The sequence below is a fragment of the Penicillium canescens genome (genome assembly GCF_028828765.1).
Source record: "Penicillium canescens strain IBT 15451 chromosome Unknown utg000002l_segment0_segment0, whole genome shotgun sequence".
NCBI lineage: Eukaryota > Fungi > Ascomycota > Eurotiomycetes > Eurotiales > Aspergillaceae > Penicillium > Penicillium canescens.
Window position 1 is genome coordinate 1,116,789 of NW_026703964.1, and position 20,899 is coordinate 1,137,687.

Below are 20,899 nucleotides of genomic sequence, written 5' to 3' on the forward strand. Positions count from 1 at the left end.
CATGGCAATTGTGGATCCGTAGATGCTTTAGATTGACTGTGGCTTTCCAAGGTTATAATTCTTTAATTTATAACCCCAGAATAAGTACAACAAACTCCCGTCCCTCACAAGTCAAAACATAATATAAAACAAGAACCCCTTTACCCGCATGTAAATGACAGAAAAGCAATAAATCATAAATCATAGCAATCAAGCCAATCTCTAATACCCACAAAACATCGAAATCAAGCTTTCAGTGGGACCGAATAAGGAACGACCTCCTCCGAATCCGACCTGACCAAGAACGGCTGCAGCTCACTAGGATACCAAACGGCAAAACAAACCATAGCAATAAACATAGGCAAAGCATCCAAAACATAAGTCGCCCACTCATGGCCTAACAAATACCCATCATTCCCCAAACCATACTCAATAACCCGGAAAACCGAGCGAACAAGAATCATAGCACTGACCCCATAAAGACTGTACAAATGCTTCTTCCAAGGAACATCACCCTGCACAGCCGCCGGAGTCGGATTCGCTCCCATACGTCTCTGAAAGACAATAGCCGTAGTAAGGAATAAAACAAACGTAATAATCTGTAATATCAACCCAGCAAGAATGATATTCTGTCCCATCTTGGCCATGCTACTCTGGGCCATAAGACCGCCGCCACCACCCTGGATGAAGAAGGTGAGTATATCGCAAGTGACGAATATCTTTGTGACGAGGTTGATACGGATCGGGGAGTATTTCTCGCCGTTGACGCTGCGGATTATACGGGCGAGGACCATGTAGACGGCCGCGGCGAAGAGGGTTGGGGCGAGGAGGACGAAGATGCTTTGGATTATGAATGGCATTAGTTTGCCCGTTTGATTTGTGCAGGCTGCTCGGGCGGCGTAGCCGACTAATTCGACTGTCGGGGTTTGGTGTGTTAGTATGGTCATGGTTATGGTTATGGTATGGCTGTTGATAGGATGGGATGGGGATGGGGGTTTGGAAGATGGGAGGGAACTTACATAGTCCGCCAATTGCGAATGGGATGGTAAATCGGACTTTTGTTTTGAATAGCTTCCAAAAATGGATTGCTGTGATGGCGGAGAAGATGATTGTGAAGATCACGGATGCTGCTATTGAGGGGACATAGTGCCAGACGTAGTAGCCACTTTTCAATGGCTCTAACTTGGCCATTTTCAATGGCGATTGTAAGACTGGAAGTATATAGCAGCCTTTCCGGAATAAGGTAGTAGACTCGATATGATGTTGGGAGTTTGGAAATGAATGAGGTGAAGTAAATGTTAAGAGTGAAAGAAGAAGGCCCAAACTTATAGGCAAAAGCAGGCTTCCAGGCCTTTATGATTTAGCACCATTTTAGTTCTATTGATGAACCCCTGGAGGCGCAGTAGCTTCAGAATTTTAATATAGCTCGGTTATACTGAATACGCGTATAGACATCTGCTTTGGAACGGATACGGATACGGGTGGTCTGTGCATACGCGTATAAGTGAACATCAACTTTTTAAGTGCTTATGCGAGACTTGCTTGGCTCATTAACTGAGTATTCCAATGGATTGATACAAAGTAGAAAAATTTAAACATGCAATTTGGTACAGAGATTGAAATGTTTATTAGATGTACAGGAAGTCTATAGCATAGTTATCTAGGGTACCAGACCGTATCCAAATGTCTATACTTCTAAACCGTATAGTATTCAAAGTCAATCAAATCTTGTGCCCCCACGTCCTCACTGTTGCGACGGGAAGTTCGACGAGTCGCATCCTTGAACGCCTTGCCACCAGACCAAACAATATCCCAAACCGATGGCTTCCTTAGCAAACTGTTGGTACTGAGCATGCCGAAGCGGAAATCAAGGGGCGCTTGATTAACACCGGGATCAGATGGCAGCCGCAAGAAGTAACGAACGCTGTCTGGGATCTCTTCGGGCACATGGCTGATCACGAGCAATGACTGCTCTCGCGTGAGACCGTTGAAACGGTAGGTTGGCTTTGCGTTACGTTGGACTGCTAGACGTGCCGCGCGGGGCCTCTCGCCGCAGTCGATGAAATCTATGCACTTATCACGTTGCGTAGCAGACAGTCCGGAAAAGGCCTCGTCGAGAATGACAATGTCGGGCCTGTGGACGAGGGCCCGGATGAAGAGTACGATGCGCTGTTGCGCGGTTGTGAGTTCGCCGAACCGGATATCGTCTGCGTAGTCGCAATGGTGTTCAGGCGGGACATATCCTCTCTTGGAACCGGCTTGAGAAGGTTTTGGAATTTTTGGGAACATCTCGGTGCTAACTTCTGGAATCTCACTCTTCGCAGCGGCCGGGTCAAGCTCAGGTTGGAAATGTTTCAGGACTGCATTGACATCTAGGTCAAGTTCGGAGTTCAACTTCGGTTTCGAGAGGAAGGTCTCAGCGAAAGCCGATTCGACCGCTTGGCGGACTGTCAATTGCCGAGGGAAAAAGGCATGGATTTCTGGTGATGAGTGACCGATGCGGGACTGCAGTTCGAAAATTGAAATTCCAGGTTTGCCAGGCTCCGGAAGCCTAGATCGTCCAAATATTTTGACAGGCTGCGCATAAGTTTGTGGATGGTCGGAAGTAATCATTGAGACTAGAGTTGTCTTGCCGGATCCGTTGGCACCGATAATGGCCCAGCGTTGTCCCCGACGAACCCGCCAGTGCAAACCGTCAACTGTTTTATTGTTCACTTCCTGCGTCCAATTTCCGAGTACTGCTTTTTCACCATACTGAACACGGACGCCCTCCATCTCTATAATGGGTTCGCCACCGAGATACGTTGCTGATTCCCGTGGGAAGGTAGTGTTTACTCCGTTTGTCAAGCTTTGGAGTAAATCTGCATCCAAGAAACCGGCTTCCATGTCTGTTTTCATTTTCTGAAACGCAACATTTTGGTCGTATGTAAAGGTTAATGGTGCAAATGGATCAGAGAAGTGACTCCAAACTTTAATGGTCTCATCTACCTCCGACTTTGGACCTTGTAAAAGGGCTTGGTGATTGTTTCCCAGGATCATCGTATGCGTGATCCATTGGGGGACCTTGTCCTGTGGGCGCAGAGCCAAGATGAGCCGCGGTGATTGTCTTTCCGCAAGGTTGTGGAGCAGACCCGAAATGCTCCTAGTCGTCGCAGGATCCAACCCCACTGCATGGTGGTTAGAATACAAGAAACTTAGATAAGGATCAAAATCACTTACTGAATGGCTCATCAAGAAGTAATACCTCCGGCCTTCTCAACAAAGCTTTGGCAATTCGTGCTCGACGGGTTTGGCCGTTGCTTAAATTCGCGACTGGCATATCCAGCAATTTCTGGAGATGTAGATGGGTCATGATCTGCTTGAAGAACTGCTCATGGGGTACCAGGCCAGCATTCTCACCCTCCATGGGATTCAAGGAGGTCTGCCCCCGCAAGTACTGCTCAACAGTCCAGTCGGTCTCCTCCCGGTGGCTCTCATAGCGCGCACTCAGGTATGCGCCACGGGTGCCGCCAATAGCCTCTGATCCCTCTCCGCTGAAGCCAATATATCGAATCGCATTCGATACGGATCGTAGACGTGGGTCTTTCGCGGCGACCTTGTCTAAGAGAAGGTATGGATATGAGCGCGCATTGGCCGGAAGGCAGACGTCCCGGCCACGGAGGATGTGCAGGAGGTCGGTTTTTTCAGAGGGACCGATTATCGCCCAGTGCTGTAAATTTGCTCCCTCTTCTTTGGATGTGCGTTCGGAGGGCAGTGTAAAGTTCAAGTTGGGGAACAAAGGAGGATTGGGTGAGTCTTCGACGTCGGTGGGGTAGCGCTTGTAAAAAGTTCCATTTTCGATGCGAATAACTGGCGCAGAAGATACAAATCGGGTCGGGCGAAATGGAACCAGGCGCAGGACCCTGGGCCGCAATGTTGTTCGTAGCACCATCGTCGGACGAACAATCAGAGATGACTCGGAGTTACGGCGATAACATTTGCTCTGGCACGTGACCAATATCGACAGTCTATATCTCGGAATATACAACACTTTGGTTTCGAAACATAGACAATTCCACGTATTTGTTTGCACAAAGCAATTTGCCTGATAGAACAGAATCTGCAATTCGCTACGATTTGTACACTGGCCACGTGATCCCACAACCTGCTTTCACTCCAGGGCAGGTACTAACCTTGGAAGATGTCGAGATATTCCCAGTCGTAGAATTAGAAGTCAGTCTGTTATAGTAAAGAAGTATAGAATCATCTCTCCCATAACAACTAGAAAAATACCAAGTCAAATCTGCTCACGTGACCATCGGATCTCATCACATCCGATAATGTTCCCCGGGCCGAGAGCTTCGTCGGATCTGCGTGGGGAAGTGTAAGTTTGAATAGTTGAACATGTTTCTATTAAATTTACAGCTGTAGTCATAGTTGTAGTGTATGGTGAAAAATCCATCCCAGGTCGTATGTATCACCCTGTGTTCGTATTGTTGAAAATCAATCTATATATCCCATTTCCGCTATAGTTGAGCCGACGTGCGGGTGTGGCGACCCGACGGCCAGTTCCTCGGGACCCGAACATTGTCATATATAACAACGTGAACTAAACTTTCTTTCCACTTCTTGCTGTTTGCTTCTACCAATTCCACTCTTCTACGCAACCACCTGATCAGATATCAAACGTGGCCGCGAAAACCTACGTCATACATCTCATCATTGAACTTGCGACAGAACATGGCGGGCACCAGATATTCCCCGGTCCTCGAGACCAGTCGCATCTTCTCCGATCTTTGCGAGCAGGCGGAGCGCTTTGACTTGCCACCAGAGGTCCTCGCGAACAAGGATCGCGTATCTTTCTCAACCAGCCATAATGAGATCTACTTCCCCATTCCATTCAAAGAAACCGAGACCCTTGCCGCGCTGAAGGGTATCGAGGGTTCTGTCGCAGCTGCTATCGCAGATCTCCGCTTTGGTGCTGGTGCGTCACCTCGTGGTGTCCAAGTCAGCCTTGAAGGCGCGACTGCCTTTGGATGCCAAGCGTACATGGCCAAGGTGGCCGGCCTGTCAAAGTTGGACCCCAATGTGAAGTCGAAGCTCAAGAGTGCGTATCATACATCATTCAATTGGGAGTATCTGATATTAATTGGTATATAGACACGGACCTGTTGTCTGCGCAGTCTAACGGCTACCGCCGCATGTCGGCTAACCTGTACAAGACCAAGAACCCAGGAGAGTTCTTCCATATTCATGGATCTCTGGAGGCTACGACCACTTTGAATATGATTGGGCTCGAAGGCGAGAGGCCAGATTTGACTGACTACGAAGAGATCATCAAAGTCATCGAGGAGAAGGTGCAGAAATACACAGCCTCTGAGCTTGAGGTGATGAACAAGGAGAGACGTCAGGCTGGTGTAACTGCCTACAAACACGAAGACTTCATCAAGACACCCCATGTAAGTTTGGCTTGATGTGGAGTCCAATATTAGTGCGCTAATGGTCATATAGGGGAAACTCAATGTCCAAGAGCCGGCATGGAAGGTCAGCCGTCTGCCAGGCAACCTTCCCCCAACTCCATTCCCAAAAGCTCCTAGCGACAATAAAAAGATCCTTAAGGGCGTCAAGGTGCTGGAGATGTGCCGTATCATCGCAGGCCCAACTGTTACCCGTATTCTCGCCGAGTACGGTGCCGACGTCCTGAAGATTACTAGCCCTAGCCTTTCGGATGTGCCTTTCTTCCAGGTTGACGGTAACATGGGCAAGCATGCCGCAGACCTTGACCTGAAGACCGAGGCCGGACGCAAGGAGTTTGAGAAGCTCCTGGATAACGTCGATGTCATTGTAGATGGTTACCGCCCTGGAGCTCTGGATAAGCTCGGATACGGAGCAGAGGCCATGGCAGCTTTGGCCGAGAAGCGGGGCAAGGGCATCGTCTACGTGAATGAGAATTGCTTCGGATACGAAGGCGAATGGGCTGGCCGAGCTGGATGGCAACAGATTGCCGACTGCGTACGTTACCATCATCATAGACAACCCCCAAAAGCAAAGAGCGCAGCAAATCTAACCCGAAACACAGGTCACCGGTATCGCCTGGGCCCAAGGCAAATTTATGGGCCTCTCGACCCCCGTCGTGCCCCCTTTCCCAATCTCCGACTACGGAACCGGCTGCATGGGCGCCATCGCCGCCCTAACCGGTCTCTACCACCGCGCCAAAACCGGCGGTTCATACCACGGCAAAGCCTCCTTGATGCACTATGACCTCCTCCTCTTCGCCATGGGCCAGTATCCCGACGACGTACAAGAGGAGCTGCGCTCGGTGCAGTCTGCTGATTTCTTCAAGTTGCGCCATTGTGATAGCGTTGACCGTATTTCTTCGACTGTGTTGAAGAGCATGCATGAGCGTTTCCCTCACTTGTACTTGGCTGCTGGTCATGAGAGTGAGGGTCGCAAACCTCTTACCGAATTGTGGTCTTCTGCTGCGTATGGTGCAGATGTTGAAGTTGTTAAGCCTGTTGCTGTTATTGGGGGTGTGGATAACCAGTTTGTGCGTTCTAGTCGTCCTAACGGGAGTGATCGTGCTACTTGGGAAGATTTTAATGTTGCTGAGGGGGATGTTAAGAAGGCATAAGCGTTTACTGCTTGGTTGCATAGAATGCATGTACATAGTCACGGCTAGCCTAGATATCAAATTTTACGACATTCTTTTTAAGTGTTCCTCTCTGCGATGTATATGGAGACAAGTTTCTAAAACATCTCTAATTTTTGGCGGAATGAACGTAAGAAAAAATGGCTGCTCATGAAGTGCACCACTTTCTGAGCTCGTTTGCTATAAGTTATAAAGAGACCGAACCCACAGCCTCGAAGTTCCCCTATTCTATAAAATCTATAAAATCCAGCAATCGCAAACTGAAACCTGAAAATCACCACCCTTTCCAAGGAACCCAAGTCTCTCTCACAATATCATCCTCGTCAACAACATAATAAGCAAAATGCATAGCAGCAGTAATACAAGCATGCTGGATATAAAGCAAAAGCTTATCGCCAACCGTAAACGCACTCTCAACCTTCTCCCCTTCACTCGATTTCGACCCAACCTTCTCAATAAATCTACTCGTCTGATTGGAATCCGCCCAGCCGAGAATTCCATGTTCCTGTGCCATACGCACAACACTCCATTGGGGCCGATCAGTAACAACCGCGTATCCAGGGAACTCACTCGTTTCTTTCGAAAGAGCTACCGTTCCCGCGTTGATGAGGGCTTCGTTACGTTCTGGGTAGATGCTGCAGACATCCGCTAGGATTCGGACTGCTTGTTGGGCCGGTTCAACGAGGAGGTTGCTACTTGCTGGAGGTCGTTGGCTGGGTAGTTTCCTACATGATATGGTTAGCTTATTTCCTTTCAACAATCTTTCAAACATACCAGCATGCAATTCCAACTCCATCCCCTCAGGCAAAACTCCCTGCAACCTTTTAACAACGTGCGCCGTAGGCGTCGATCCAACAGAAACAACGATCTTCCTCTCAGACTCCCCACCAACCAAGAATCTCGCCGCACTAACAACACCCTCCACTTCAGTCTGCAGTACCGCAGTAGCTGCATCTTCCGTGCGACACGCATAAGAGTGACCAGCATGACAGTAAAAACCATAAACAGAAGCCGAAGATGAAGATTCAATGCGCTGAATCAATTTCGGTAGAGAGGGTGAATCATTAACCATTCCCGCGCGCTTGGAACCGACATCGATCTTAATAAAGACCGGCCATGCCACGGTCAAAGATGATTTAGAAGCGAATGAGTCGAGCAGATCTATTTGTTGCTCGCTGTCGATCATAAGGATGATTTTGACGCTCTTTGTTAAATCTTGGAGATGGGGGAGGGCGCTGGCGGAGATTGGAAGGCCGTAGAGGCACTGATTATTATTAGCATATTATTGTTTTTCCCTGGGGAAGCTAAAGCTCAAGATTGGGTTGTTGCACTAACCTCGTCTAGCTTGCCTTCCTTCACAAGATCCAATGCTCCGCGAATCTCGCTTAATGTCGAAGCGACAATCTGGCGGTGCTCGCCATCACCGAGCATCATGCGCGTAACTTCGGTGCACTACAAGGTCAATACAATTAGTATACACTAATATACTTTCAATTGATAAAACAACGTACTTTGAGAGTCTTCACATGAGGCCGGAAAGTAATCCCGAGCCGTTTGACATCATCCAGTAGGCTTTGGGTATTCCGCTCTAGCACGGGCTTGCTCAGGATCAGGGAGGGAGTTGGAAGCTCGGAGACCGGACGGCCGATGTAGGAAGCGTGGTTCTGCAAGGAATAATCCATTTTGACAGGGGTATGTTGTAGAATCTACAGGAGGTGCAATTGCGCCTCCCGGGATTATATCTGGAGCCGTGGTGGGGTTGATAACGGGCGTGGGGGTATGGGGGTTTCGGCGGGGGCATGGGGGGATGGTTGCAATGGGGGAATTGACGGGACTGGGGTCTATGGTTACAATTAGCAAATGTTGCATCTTTCTGGAGTTTTGTTCGTTGGTTGATGTGTGTAGTGTGGGATGGGAGTTTCGATCTACATGCGCTAGGTTGATATTGAAGGCTGTGTTGAAGCATGATTTTAGCGACACAACATATGGAAGAACAGTTCGCAAACCCCATTACAAGGCTTTGAAATACAATTGAGGAATATCATATAGCCTCGATATAGTTCGACTGGGCCTGAGCTGTCAGTAACGCATTCGGCAAATGATCAGCGCACTCCAAGCACTATCTTAACTGTTTGTTTCGATAACCATTGAGAACTACACATCTTCACCTCCTCCATACCAAAGGCGGCCTCTCCGAATAACTAAACCCTGCTCCTGGCCAACAACCCATTCACCCTTTTCGGGCTCAGTGCCATCAGACTGGGGCCAATACATGCGTTCCAACTTCTTATTGATATCACCAATCCGATCAACTAGCAACTGTACGCACGAATGATCAAGCTGGCCAGCAACCTGGAATCCTTCCTGGGTGATGAAGCGTGCTATAGTGATATGTGCCGACGGAACAATATAGCGTGAAGCAACGGGGATACCAGTTTTCCGAACCATGTCAAAAATATCCCGACGGAGATGATGGTATGTGTAGTGATCATCATGACCACCAGATCGCTTAGTCGAGGGTTCCCCTGCGGCTGGAACAAAGCTAAGCGCCATTGCTGAAGAGTCGAAGCTCACCATAGGCTTCAAAAGGCGTGATTGGTGAGTGATTGGGTGTTCTGCAATCTGCGCCCGGGTGATTGCTGTGGAAGACTTGATAGTTTGGACGAGATCCTCAATTTGCGCTTCGGTCAAAGAATGGGCTACTTCCAAGACTGTTGTGTGCAGGTTTTCAGTGGGCATGAGCCAAAGGGCTGTTGAATCGCGTGAGTGGTTTGAGCTTGTAATGACTTTGTGCAAAACTTACACGGGGCAACATCCTTCAATTCCTTTTGAACAAAGGATATCAGATCACTGATATTAGGAGGGGGTCTGGCCCAAATGACAAGGCAATTGCGAGGATCAAGGAACCCTTCCTCTTTTGTAGGGCCGGCGAGTCTCATGAGAATCTTATCCAAAGTCCAGCCTTGGAAGTCTTCCGCTAGTATCTTCGCCCTCTGTTGCTCATTACGAGCCGTTCGGTGCTTCTCATAGCGCAATTGCAATTGAGCCTTGGGGGAAATGGCATTAGACCTTATCATGCTGCACGGAAATTCCTTTTCCAACCCCCTGAAATCAGTTCACTTACTGGATCATCATTTGACTCCGCGATCAAAACCTGAAAAGGATTGTCTTCCGATATTGTTAGAGACATAACCACTGATGGTCGATTTTGAATATGTTTTGAATCAAACTGTTCCAATGAGGCAACTGATATACTTCTTGCGCCAAGGCTACTTTCCCGTCCCCGGGTAAATAACGTGACTCATGTTTCAGAACGGTCAGCTTTTCCCAGATAGGAGCAACTGAGCATCTTTCAACTCCGGGCAATCTAAATATGTCTCTGAATACCCCCACTTTCACGAGACTGGGAGGGCGCAGTCGCCGCGTCAGCTGCAACGGTTATATATAATAGACGGTAGTGATGCGCAGGAACAATAGGAAAGTACAAGCGAAAATGATATAGATTGAGCTCCTGTGGATATCGACAACGGCAGTGTGGGTGCTCTGGTTGACTAAAAACGGTGGTGGCGCACGCAACATGCTCTTATGTACATTAATGCAAAGCTGAACTTGACTGAAGAAAGGGGGAATAGTATTACATGATGCATTATGATTCCCAACCTGTAACAGTATTAGCCTATCATCTCATTATAGAACGAAAATGCTCAATCACTAAGCAATGGTGAGCGTGAGGCCGCGCCAAAAGCAGCCGCTTCTAGCCCATTCACCAACTGATCGTTATAAGGAGTTTCTGTTAATGACCCTAAGCTTTTGAAAGACTCTCTGATGCTTATGTAGTTATAAGCCGAAGCCATCAACTAGGAACTGTACGCACGAATGATCGAGCTGGCCAGCAATCCGGAATCCCTCCATTATATTTTATAGTTAAGTAAAGGCGCCGAGGAAAGCGCCACTTTATTTGAAAAACAAAGGAATCGGCAATAAAATACCACTATCCGAGGAGTAGAACGGTATACAAATACCAAAACTCGAACGGTGGGGCAAAACTTCCGATCGTAGCGTGAGTATGAGCGATTGGGTTTGAACCTTGACTGCATAGGGGAACGGCAGTAATGAAGCTCCAGCATCCCTGACACTAAAGCCGCAGAACCAATAACATGCCATATCCAAGCCCATGTCTACGTCTTCAAGGGTGGGCTTGCAGCTTCATGCAGTCGCGGGGATCTGCAAGCCATAGGTCCGTATAGACTATGACCCGTGTTTAATTAGTGGACTCTGATTTGACCACACTCTATCATATTCGCTACGCCCCCAGACTTGGTGGTTATATCTATAGTTTTACCTTCAACACCAGATCCAGAACCCACTCTCTCGTGGTAGAATCTAGCCCAATATTCAAGATGAATACATTTGGACCCTACCCCCAGCAAAAACAATTCGTGCTCTGTTTTGATGGCACAGGAAACAAGTTCGCTGGTGATGCGTCCGACACGAATCTCCTCAAGATTTATCGCGTGAGTGGTCCATCTTACATTTTACCCAAGCATCTACCTCAAAGTCCTAACCCCTTCAAAAATACAGATGTTAGACCGAAGCCAAAGCCATCAATACCACTACTACCAACCAGGGATCGGAACATACGTAACAAGCAACTCCTTCGGCGGAAAAAGCAGAATCGAACGTCTAAAGTCCTCCTACAAGAAAGCCAAAGATGCAGCCTTGGGCTCCTCATTCGACGAACACGTCTTAGGCGGATACAAATTCCTAATGCGATACTACGACCCAGGCGACAAAATCTACTTTTTCGGATTCAGCCGAGGCTCGTACACCGCACGCTTCCTTGCAGAGATGCTAGACTTCATCGGCCTCCTGCAACCAGGGAACGAAGAAATGATCCGGTTTGCGTGGAAGACGTTTGCAAAGTGGCAGCAGCGACGGGATACGACGGAGCATGACCATGAAGAGAGACACCGACTGTTTACATTTATGAAAGCCTTCCGGGAAACGTTTAGTCGGCCTGTTGGTCGGATTCGATTCTTAGGGTTGTTTGATACGGTGAATAGTGTGCCTGTTTTTGAGAATGCCTGGATGGAGAGGAGTAAGTTTCTGTATACGGCGCAGAGCTCGGCGAGGGTTATTCGGCATGCTGTTTCTATTGATGAACGGCGGGCGAAGTTTCGGCAGGATTTGCTTTACGAAATTAGACCTTCGGTGCGGAAGTCGAGGCATTCACTTGGTTTGAGACATATTTTGTCTCATGAGGAGGGGAGTGAGAAGCTTGATGTTCCTGAGATTGTGTTAAACGGTCCCGAGAATGAGAAGGAGACGTCGCGGATTCCGAGACGTGGGTCTATGAGGGTTCTTAATGAGGGACAGAGATACCGTGGACATACTCCTTCGCCTAATAGGCATGTTAGTATCGAAGGGTCGAGGACTAGAAACTTGCTCGGTGACGGAGCTTCAATGAGAAGTGGTGTCTCCGGCGTCTCTCTTCAACCTTCACATCTGGATGTACCAAGCGAGACCGGCGAGGATGACAACGAACAGGATGTGGCAGAGGTGTGGTTTCCAGGACAACATGGTGATGTGGGAGGTGGCTGGGTCCTCAATCCAAAAGATCCCTGGCCTCTCAGTCATATTCCACTGGCGTGGATGGTCAAGGAAGCACAACTAGCAGGGCTTGAGTTTGATCCTGAAAAGCTCGAACGATTCAATTGCCGTGACGAGGCATTCGAAACACCGCAAGCTTCATATGAAACAAAACCAAATAGGTACCGCGACGTACTCCAACAAACAATGGACCAGGGCATCGTGCATGACACCCTCACATATGGAGGTGGTGTATCATCATTTTCAACATTTTCATGGCGTTTGATGGAATATCTGCCTTTCCGAAGGATGGATCTACAACCCGATGGATCGTGGAAGCCAATTCGTTGGCCACTTCCTTGTGGAGAGGTACGTGATATCCCTGAAGATGCTCAGATCCATATATCTGCTATACATCGGATGGAAATTGATCCCACATATCGACCTGGGAATCTCATCATCGGTGGTGGTGGAAGGGGTGTCAAACGGGCTCCTTCAAGATACGGAATTGGTAATTGGCAAGTTTGTAAGCATGAGGGTGATTTGATTAGACAGACTTATGTTCGAAAGATCGGGGATCTTTGTCAGGACGATCATTCCTAACAATGTTCTACATGCACGGTCGGAATATATTGATCAAATCATTTGTAATTTTTATTTTATTTTTTAGCTTTTCTAATTTGGACATGAGATCTCAGGGCTACTCGTCCAACGGACCGACAAAGGAAATATGCTTGACAAAGGAAATCCGTAACCAAAACACGCTAAGAATGAGATAGGAAATACTTCCCGACTCCGCAGATGCAAACTCTAAGAATGTGAAAATGACGATAGAAATGCCAGCGTGGACTCCAAAGATGCGGTAGTGGGTAATCAGAAATGAAACATGCACGCTCGAGAAAGTCAGAAGAAATCAGATCCCCTCGCCACGGAGTAGGCGCCGAAGGATTCCCTCCCCAGGTCCGACGATCTGGCTCTCGATTTCCTGCTGGGAGACGAAGCAGACAAGACCTTGTTCGTCCAGCGCCTTGTGAGGTGTTGATGGTGCGTGGCCTGACTTTGAGGGCGTACGACGGATATCCGTGCCACCTGCCACAGTTCCACCGCGGCCGCGGCCCTGGTACTCACCAACTAAGCCCATGGTTTCCAAGTTGCTGAGAACGTCCTTGAATTCGGTGGCAGTCAAGGGATGGAGGATGTTGTCGTTGCGGCACAAGGTGCAATATGTGTCGAAGGCTTGTTTCACAGTAGGTGCTGAGGATCGTGACTTGGAAGGTGTGCTTGGGACCTCAAATTGACGACGTTTCCGTTCAAGTGCAATCAAGGAGCAAACTGCAGCCTTTTGCTGGAGATTTAGACTTTGAAGTCTTTGAACGGTACCTTGACCGAAGGCTGCGGATGTAATTCGGGCAATGTGTGCAATACTGGCTCGGGGCGCCGTAATGACAGTGTAGCTTGACATCGATGTTGGCTTGGGAGCAGCAGCTCCTTTGACAGGCGAAGAAAGGTTGGTATTCTCCGCCAGGATCGACACATTCTCGGGCTCCATGGCTTGCTTCTCTAGTTTTTGCACAGTCTCCTGTTCGATAACATCAATCGCTCGTTTGATAAGCTCAAATGCCTTGCGCAGGTCACCAGTTTGCGAGGCTACCTTCTTTGAACAAAGCTGGATGGCAGCTGGTTGAACAAAGGGGACGAGCTTCGGGTCGGACTCTGTCCCGGGAGGGAGCAATGATCGAAGACGATTTGTCATGACATTTGCGATAGATGTGGCGCTGTACGGCAAGAACGGTAGCAAACGGGGCTTCAGGTTCTTAGCCTTGAGTTGTGGAAGTGAGCGGTCAGTCAAGTCCAGTGCGTTGGCTATACCGATGAGCATCAGCTTGGAATTGCTTTGCAAGGACCACTCGAACAGAGACTGTAACACCCCAGAATCGCCATTGAGTAGGTGATCAATCTCATCCAGGGTGACCAAGAACATGTCCTGTCCTTTCTTGGACGGAATGAACATGGACTTCAAACGATCCGCCTCGCTCTTCTTGAACACGTCTGTATCCTCGCAAAAATCTAGGATGAGTTTGCTGTAGACATCTCGAGACACTCGCATGCTTGCGCAGTTGACATGCGACACCCTCACTTCGGACAGATCGAGGTCTGCGCATACTTCCTGGACCATGGCACTCTTTCCAGTCCCTGGGGGGCCACTGACGTAAAGACAGCCTCCATTGCGCGACTTCACTCCCTCTGTGATGAAAGAAACCAATTTCTCTCGCTCTGCGTCTCTTCCCACTAAGCGACCGGAGGTAGCACCACGAGCGAACAACTGTCTTGCTTGAGAGTACACCGTTTGCTGAGTGATCGTTGGAGTAGCACTCTGTCGTGGGGTCGGCGGAAGATCCGCATGGCGGGGGGTCCTTGGTGTTAAAGCCTTTGCGCCCACCTGGACCCGATGTCTAGGTGTGACCGGAGAGTGTGGTAGGGCATCCCGGAATCGTGATTTCGAAGGTGTCTTGAATTCGGCGGGCTTTGTAGGTTCTTCTGTACATAAAATCAGCCACCATATACAATGTCATATCTTTGAGGTTCTCAACTCACCATCCACTGATTCTGGGATCTGTACATGCGTATTGGCCTTAACCGGAGAATGGGGCTCGTCATCGCGGAGGGTATGTTTTGAAACTTCTGAGACAATTTTCTCCTTGCCGTTTTCTTGATCGGGTTGTTCAAGAGCTTTCTTGACAGTTGACCTCGTCCGTCGTAAGGGCTGAGCGGGGGCAGGTTCTTGTCGGGATCGGGGGACAATTGTTCGGCGCTTGCTTGCGGTCCGCACCGGCAATGCTGGAAAGAGTTAGAGGGGGAGAGAGGAGAGGAAGGAGGATTGAACTTACCTTCCGACTCAACACGAGCGCGCTTTCCCAAGACAGTCCCAGCCATGTCAATAAGTGAGGTAGGAGCGATGAGTGAGGAATGGCAGGAACCGAGATAGGAAATGTAATTGATGTCTCGCGTCACGCGTCACGCGTCAAACTACGGCGGGGGTTTTCAACCACACGTGCACCATTAGTCAGCCGCGTCACTCATTCCCCAACCTGGAGCTGGCACTCAGTCAGCCTTACAATTTACTTGACTTGAACTTGATCCTTTCAGTTTTGCTTCTTTGTCTACTCTCCTTGCAGAAGCTCTGGTTTGCATCATTTGCACTGCATACACACTCCCCTCACACAATCTCTCCAAGTCTCCACCATACCCGCTAAGCTCTCTGATATCAGAGCCGCTTCATTTTCTCCTCACTCTTATCACCAACCCTCTCTTTGACTAGATTTTTCTTACGTCGCCCACAATGGATAACGACGTGGTAGCTCAGTTCACTGAAATTACCAGTTCCACGCCGGAGCTGGCCATCCAGTATCTCCAGATCACAGAGTTTCAAATCGAACAAGCCATGCAGCTGTACTTCGAGAATGGAGGTGCCCCGCTGACCGCCGAGCCTTCCCAACCTGCTGCCCATTCCGGCTTCTCGGGCTCAGGCCAGGAGGTGGTGAACATCGACTCCGACTCAGATGACGAAACCGCATCCGCAAACCGAGCCCACCACCCCACCATACCAGCTAGTGGAGGGACATTTGATGATGACGAAGCGATGGCTCGACGCCTCCAACAAGAGATGTACGGAGGAGGACAGGATAATGAAGACGAAGTGAGGGCGCCGATGGCACGCACGACAGAGACTTTAGTGGGGCCCGGTGCGGACTTTGGCAGTGGTGAAGACATGCATGCGGATATCCTTAGTCAACTACGAGCTCGCCAAAGAGGTGGTAGGTGTCTTTGGTGCCCATGAACTACCGAACAACTTGAACTGACAACTTTTTGCAGGTCGCGCCGGTATCTTCAACCAGAGAGAATCCTCCTCAATATGGACCGGCGGGGAAGACACTCGTCGCGAAGAACTTGCTGCCGCCACCGGAGGAGCTTCAGAAGTCTCATCCAAGTCTAATATGCTCGCTGAAATGTACCGACCTCCCTTCGAAATTATGTCACGTCTGTCCTGGGACGTGGCGCGAGACGAAGGAAAGGAAAATGAAAAATGGTTGATCGTCAATGTTCAAGACGCTTCAGTCTTTGACTGCCAGGTTTTGAACCGCGATTTGTGGAAAGACAAAGGCGTTCAAGAGACCATTAAAGAGCATTTCATTTTCCTTCAGTACTCGAAGGACGACCCTCGTGCATCTTCCTACCTCCAGTACTACTTCCAAGGAAGCGATGTCTCCGACAATTACCCCCACATTGCCATCGTCGACCCTCGTACCGGGGAGCAGATGAAGGTCTGGTCCGGGCCGCCTTTAGTGAAGCCCGCTGATTTCTTGATGCAACTTCACGAGTTCCTCGATCGGTACAGCTTGAATCACAATGTGCGCAACCCTGTGGCGAAACGGAAGTCTGACAAGAAGGATAAGAGTGTGGATGCAATGACCGAGGAGGAGATGATGGAGATGGCAATGAGAAATAGTCTTGGGGCAGCTGCCTCTGGTCAAACGCTTGAAGACCCTGATGATCTCACCCGCAGCACGGAAGATGTCAAGGGCAAGGCTCGGGCGACTGACGATGTTAATATGGATGAACTCGAGGAAGCTGCTGAAGCCTCTCAATTCGCAGCGATCCCTAGCGACCAGCCACATGTTGAACCTGCGAATGACCCAGCCACAACTACGCGCATCCAGTTCCGTCACCCGTCCGGCAGAGTCATCCGCCGCTTCGCAGTCTCAGACCCCGTCCAGCGCATTTATGAATGGCTCAAGGCCGAGCCACCTTTAGTGGACAAGGCTGGTGTGGAGTTTGAGCTGAACACCATGGGTCACAACCTCATCGACCAACTCAGCACAAGCATTGCTGATGCGGGGCTGAAGAATGGTACTGTTAACATCGGATATTTGGAGGAATAAACACCATCTCTTTCTTTGTCCTTCAGTCCCATCGTCGCGTTGCAGCACTTTCTTTGTTTCGGCAAGGCGTTGATGGACATGATTTGGATCCCGTGGGGTCCTGGGGTCCCAGCTTCGTGCCCAAGGTCTTGTCATTCCAGCGGGACGAGCCAGCAAACTGTATCTCCTGCTATCATCAGCATGGGATCTACTTGTGAGTATAGAACAGCAGAGCTTAACTGCAATTAATGCTATTAATCATGATACTCAGCTTGTATACTTGTAAATCATGCGCCCTCGGTGGAAAGGCCAAATATAAGGGAATACATCAATACGACAGAGCTCGTTAGGGTTCACCCGTAGCACGTGCCGCTATGCTGGACATGCTCTTAAGCTGACTGCCTTAGGGCTACAGTAGTTATTTGACATGATAAGCATCCCCGTTTGAGTCCCAGTTGTTATGAGGTTCCTACCCCGAATATACGGCAACTGGTTACGTGCATGCCGATCTGAATCATCAGATTGTGACGCATGTTCTCTTGGAAATTTATACCAGTTTCGTGGCGTATTAGAACAAGTAGTAAAAGTGATGGGCTAAGAGTGGTTATGCCCCAAGATCGGCAGCTCTGCGGCGTTCATTAGTGATGGGATGTGTTCGTTCACTTTCCATGTACCAGGATAACTTCCTGCTCGGTTTGTCACATTTTCTGCTAGCTAAGATGGGGACTTTCTATGCTGCAGGGAATCATATCTCCACCCTGCTGATGAATTACTACATAGCTGGCTGTCTTCCTACATAGAAATTAGATGGGCGATGAAAACTACGCTGACAGGCTATGCCGTCGGAAATTGGATATACGCATAGAAAACCAGGCCCAGCTTCAATTCTGAGGCCAAATTGCAAAGAAATACCAAAATATCAGCAGTGGACGTGACTTGGAGACATGCTTTCACCGCCTCGATAAGCGTCGGCAAAATGAACCCCCGCGTCGATAAACAAGGGCATCTCAACGTCAATTACAGTTGAATAGTCTCCCTTGCCTGTGTAGATCGGTTTTCCTCTGATTAGCGAGGCCGCCCACAATTGCCTGGCGTGTATTCCAAGTACCTTCCCGTCTCGTCTTTGCCTCAGCCAGCCTTATCATCACGCTTGCACGCTCCACGTCCGCAACTCACCATACTTCTGTTCCTTGCCCTGTTCTTGAACGCCGTGAGGCCTTCGCCTTTTTGATATTCTCATTCTGTATTCGTGAAAGGTATGTCATATCAGGTTCAAGTCCATCCCGCATTTTCGTATCTGTGGAACAAACGCTTTGCTCCCTCCCTTGATCTGAAGATACCTGCTAACGGGCTGGATATTGTCTAAGCAGACTGCACCTCAGGAGCTATTCCGGCATCTCGGTATCATCCGGTGACTCGGGTCGACCGTCAAAATGCCGGGTCCCATTGATCCCGAGACAATCTACACCAAGCAAACATGCATTGGTACGTGTCAGGTTCTCGGTCTTTGATATTCAAGAAAGGGCAAGTTTTCTAACTCCGGCCGTGGACTCACAGGTGGGGGTAGTTTTGGAAAGGTCTACAAGGGGTAAGTCGAACTCAAGTATGCATGTCAATATCTTGTTCAAATCACTGACTCGATATTACCCACTTCCAGTGTTGACCGACGAACCGGAGAATCAGTTGCTATCAAAATTATCGATGTCGAGAATGCCGAGGATGACGTCGACGATATCATCAAAGAAATCGCTATCCTGTCCGAATTGAAATCGCCCTATGTCACGAAGTACCACGGCTCATACTTGAAGGGATCGAACCTGTGGATTATCATGGAGTTCTGCTCTGGTGGTAGCTGCCATGGTCTACTGCGTCCAGGCGTCATCCATGAGGAGTATATCGCTATCATACTGCGGGAACTTCTCCGCGGGCTGGACTATCTCCACACTGATCAAAAACTGCACCGAGATATCAAAGGTATGAACATTCAATTGGACATGGTGAATATGTACGATGGCTAACAGCCCTCATTACAGCCGCGAACGTCCTTTTGAGCGCGAGTGGTCAGGTCAAGCTGGCAGACTTCGGAGTTTCCGGTCAGCTCTCAGCTACCATGACCAAGAAGAATACCTTTGTAGGTACTCCTTTCTGGATGGCCCCTGAAGTCATCAAGCAGTCTGGATATGACTACAAAGCAGACATCTGGTCATTGGGTATCACCGCAATTGAGCTCGCTTGTGGCGACCCTCCATATGCCGATATTCACCCTATGAAAGTACTGTTCTTGATTCCCAAGAACCCGCCTCCCACGTTGAACGGCAACTTCAGCAAGCTATTCAAGCAATTTGTTGAGCTGTGTCTGCGACGGGATCCCAAGGAGCGACCCTCGGCGAAGGAGCTGCTCGAGCATCCGTTCGTGAAACGTGCTAAGAGAACTACATACTTGACCGAATTGATTGAGCGCGCTGAGCGTTGGCAAATCACTCACCGTGGCCAGGGAGATGATGATGATTATGATTATGACGAGAGGGAGCCAGACCACACGATGCAGGCTAGATGCCAAGATGATGAAGATCTTTGGGACTTTGGAACCGTTCGTCCGGCAGGAAAAGCCCATGCCGTTCCTCTGCGCCCAATGAAGGATTCAGACACCAACTCTCGAAGCAAAGAGACAGAAGACTGGGACTTGTGTGATGAGTCGCCGAAAGATGCGCCAGCAGCTCTCCAACCTCGTCAACAAACCGCAGTAAACCCCCTTCACATCTCCCCCTCTAAAACTCCTCTTCCTCCATCTGCCCCATCTTCTCCTCTTAAAAATTCTCCCACACAGTCTTCATTTTCTCCTCTCAAGTCCAAGGCTCCGTTGCCTCCCAAGCACAAAGACAACTCTCCGTTGAATGAGCAATACGCCCAGGCTGTGATGAACTACGCAGGCGGCCTTGACACACCTCCATCTTCCAAGCCTTCTGCAATCCACAACCAAAGCACCCCCACAAAACAAGCCTCCAAAATCTCTCTCCAAGAATCTCGCACCCCATCCGGCCAAGTCTCGCGCAAGCCAACACCTCTTTCCCGTCCTGTCAACGATCCTTTTTCTTCCCAACCTCAGTCTCCACGTTCCCATCATTCCTCCGGCCTCCCAAGACAAACGGAGCCACTGCAGAACGTGAAGCAAGTATCCGCCCTCAAATCCAAACGGGCACCAACCAACATGGACGAACGATCCATCAGCTCAACTCCTCCCACCCCAAACGACAGACAGTCCACTCGCCCCCTCCCCGAAACCGAACGCGTAACCGCCTGTGGAGCCGTCGTCCTCCCAGCTCTCCGCGCTGCCATGGACCGTCGTCGTCGCCACCTCGTCAGCCTCGAGCCTGGTCGCAACCCTAACGGTGCACCAGCCACCCCTGAAGAAGAGAAGCAGTTCGACCGCAGCGTTCGCATCCACCGTGGCATGGAGCAAGTCGCCGAAGACATCGCGCGCTCCTTCAGCAACCTCCACCGCTGGGACATGGAAGGTCCTGTCGATATGGGTGGCGGCGTTGATGCTGTTCTTGACGCGTTCCTTGAAGAGGTCCTAGTACGGCTACAGCCTGCCCCATCTCCACCATCCTCTTAGTTCTGTTCAGCTTGATTCTCCTGTAGAGAGTATTGCGTTCGATGGAGTTCGTGGTTCTGATTTGAGCTTTGGGCTTTGACCTTTGACAATTGATCATTCACCATCCATCATTGAATGTGTATCGCCTCAGCTTTGTTCTCTTGCATGTCTTGATTACCTGTATGCTTG

General features: G+C 49.4%; 9 protein-coding genes across 9 annotated transcripts; 4 read left to right on the forward strand and 5 right to left on the reverse strand.

Moving 5' to 3' along the window:
• Positions 1–224: 224 nt before the first annotated feature.
• Positions 225–1,170, reverse strand: N7446_001613 (RTA1 domain-containing protein; the record flags this gene model as incomplete). The annotated part of the gene is made up of 2 exons (XM_058510362.1): positions 225–895; positions 999–1,170. The coding sequence occupies 2 exons, from the start codon at positions 1,168–1,170 to the stop codon at positions 225–227; spliced, it is 843 nt and encodes a 280-aa protein (XP_058375898.1).
• Positions 1,171–1,674: 504 nt separating this feature from the next.
• Positions 1,675–3,910, reverse strand: N7446_001614 (putative ABC transporter; the record flags this gene model as incomplete). The annotated part of the gene is made up of 2 exons (XM_058510363.1): positions 1,675–3,146; positions 3,199–3,910. 2 exons carry the CDS (start codon positions 3,908–3,910, stop codon positions 1,675–1,677), a joined length of 2,184 nt encoding a protein of 727 aa, XP_058375899.1.
• A 788-nt stretch (positions 3,911–4,698) lies between these two features.
• N7446_001615 (CAIB/BAIF family enzyme) lies at positions 4,699–6,589 on the forward strand (the record flags this gene model as incomplete). Its single annotated transcript, XM_058510364.1, has 4 exons — positions 4,699–5,065; positions 5,119–5,417; positions 5,470–5,970; positions 6,038–6,589. The coding sequence occupies 4 exons, from the start codon at positions 4,699–4,701 to the stop codon at positions 6,587–6,589; spliced, it is 1,719 nt and encodes a 572-aa protein (XP_058375900.1).
• Positions 6,590–6,881: 292 nt separating this feature from the next.
• On the reverse strand, positions 6,882–8,289 carry N7446_001616 (D-serine ammonia-lyase DSD1; the record flags this gene model as incomplete). Its single annotated transcript, XM_058510365.1, has 3 exons — positions 6,882–7,871; positions 7,943–8,059; positions 8,119–8,289. The coding sequence occupies 3 exons, from the start codon at positions 8,287–8,289 to the stop codon at positions 6,882–6,884; spliced, it is 1,278 nt and encodes a 425-aa protein (XP_058375901.1).
• A 472-nt stretch (positions 8,290–8,761) lies between these two features.
• N7446_001617 (uncharacterized protein) lies at positions 8,762–9,797 on the reverse strand (the record flags this gene model as incomplete). Its single annotated transcript, XM_058510366.1, has 3 exons — positions 8,762–9,357; positions 9,411–9,654; positions 9,732–9,797. 3 exons carry the CDS (start codon positions 9,795–9,797, stop codon positions 8,762–8,764), a joined length of 906 nt encoding a protein of 301 aa, XP_058375902.1.
• A 1,210-nt stretch (positions 9,798–11,007) lies between these two features.
• On the forward strand, positions 11,008–12,799 carry N7446_001618 (T6SS phospholipase effector Tle1-like catalytic domain-containing protein; the record flags this gene model as incomplete). The annotated part of the gene is made up of 2 exons (XM_058510367.1): positions 11,008–11,121; positions 11,189–12,799. The coding sequence occupies 2 exons, from the start codon at positions 11,008–11,010 to the stop codon at positions 12,797–12,799; spliced, it is 1,725 nt and encodes a 574-aa protein (XP_058375903.1).
• A 310-nt stretch (positions 12,800–13,109) lies between these two features.
• N7446_001619 (AAA family ATPase CDC6) lies at positions 13,110–15,130 on the reverse strand (the record flags this gene model as incomplete). The annotated part of the gene is made up of 3 exons (XM_058510368.1): positions 13,110–14,734; positions 14,792–15,034; positions 15,085–15,130. 3 exons carry the CDS (start codon positions 15,128–15,130, stop codon positions 13,110–13,112), a joined length of 1,914 nt encoding a protein of 637 aa, XP_058375904.1.
• Positions 15,131–15,536: 406 nt separating this feature from the next.
• N7446_001620 (DNA-protein crosslink repair co-factor UBX5) lies at positions 15,537–17,136 on the forward strand (the record flags this gene model as incomplete). The annotated part of the gene is made up of 2 exons (XM_058510369.1): positions 15,537–16,011; positions 16,070–17,136. The coding sequence occupies 2 exons, from the start codon at positions 15,537–15,539 to the stop codon at positions 17,134–17,136; spliced, it is 1,542 nt and encodes a 513-aa protein (XP_058375905.1).
• Positions 17,137–18,548: 1,412 nt separating this feature from the next.
• N7446_001621 (putative Ste20-like serine/threonine protein kinase) lies at positions 18,549–20,731 on the forward strand (the record flags this gene model as incomplete). The annotated part of the gene is made up of 4 exons (XM_058510370.1): positions 18,549–18,600; positions 18,673–18,703; positions 18,773–19,089; positions 19,149–20,731. The coding sequence occupies 4 exons, from the start codon at positions 18,549–18,551 to the stop codon at positions 20,729–20,731; spliced, it is 1,983 nt and encodes a 660-aa protein (XP_058375906.1).
• Positions 20,732–20,899: the final 168 nt, after the last annotated feature.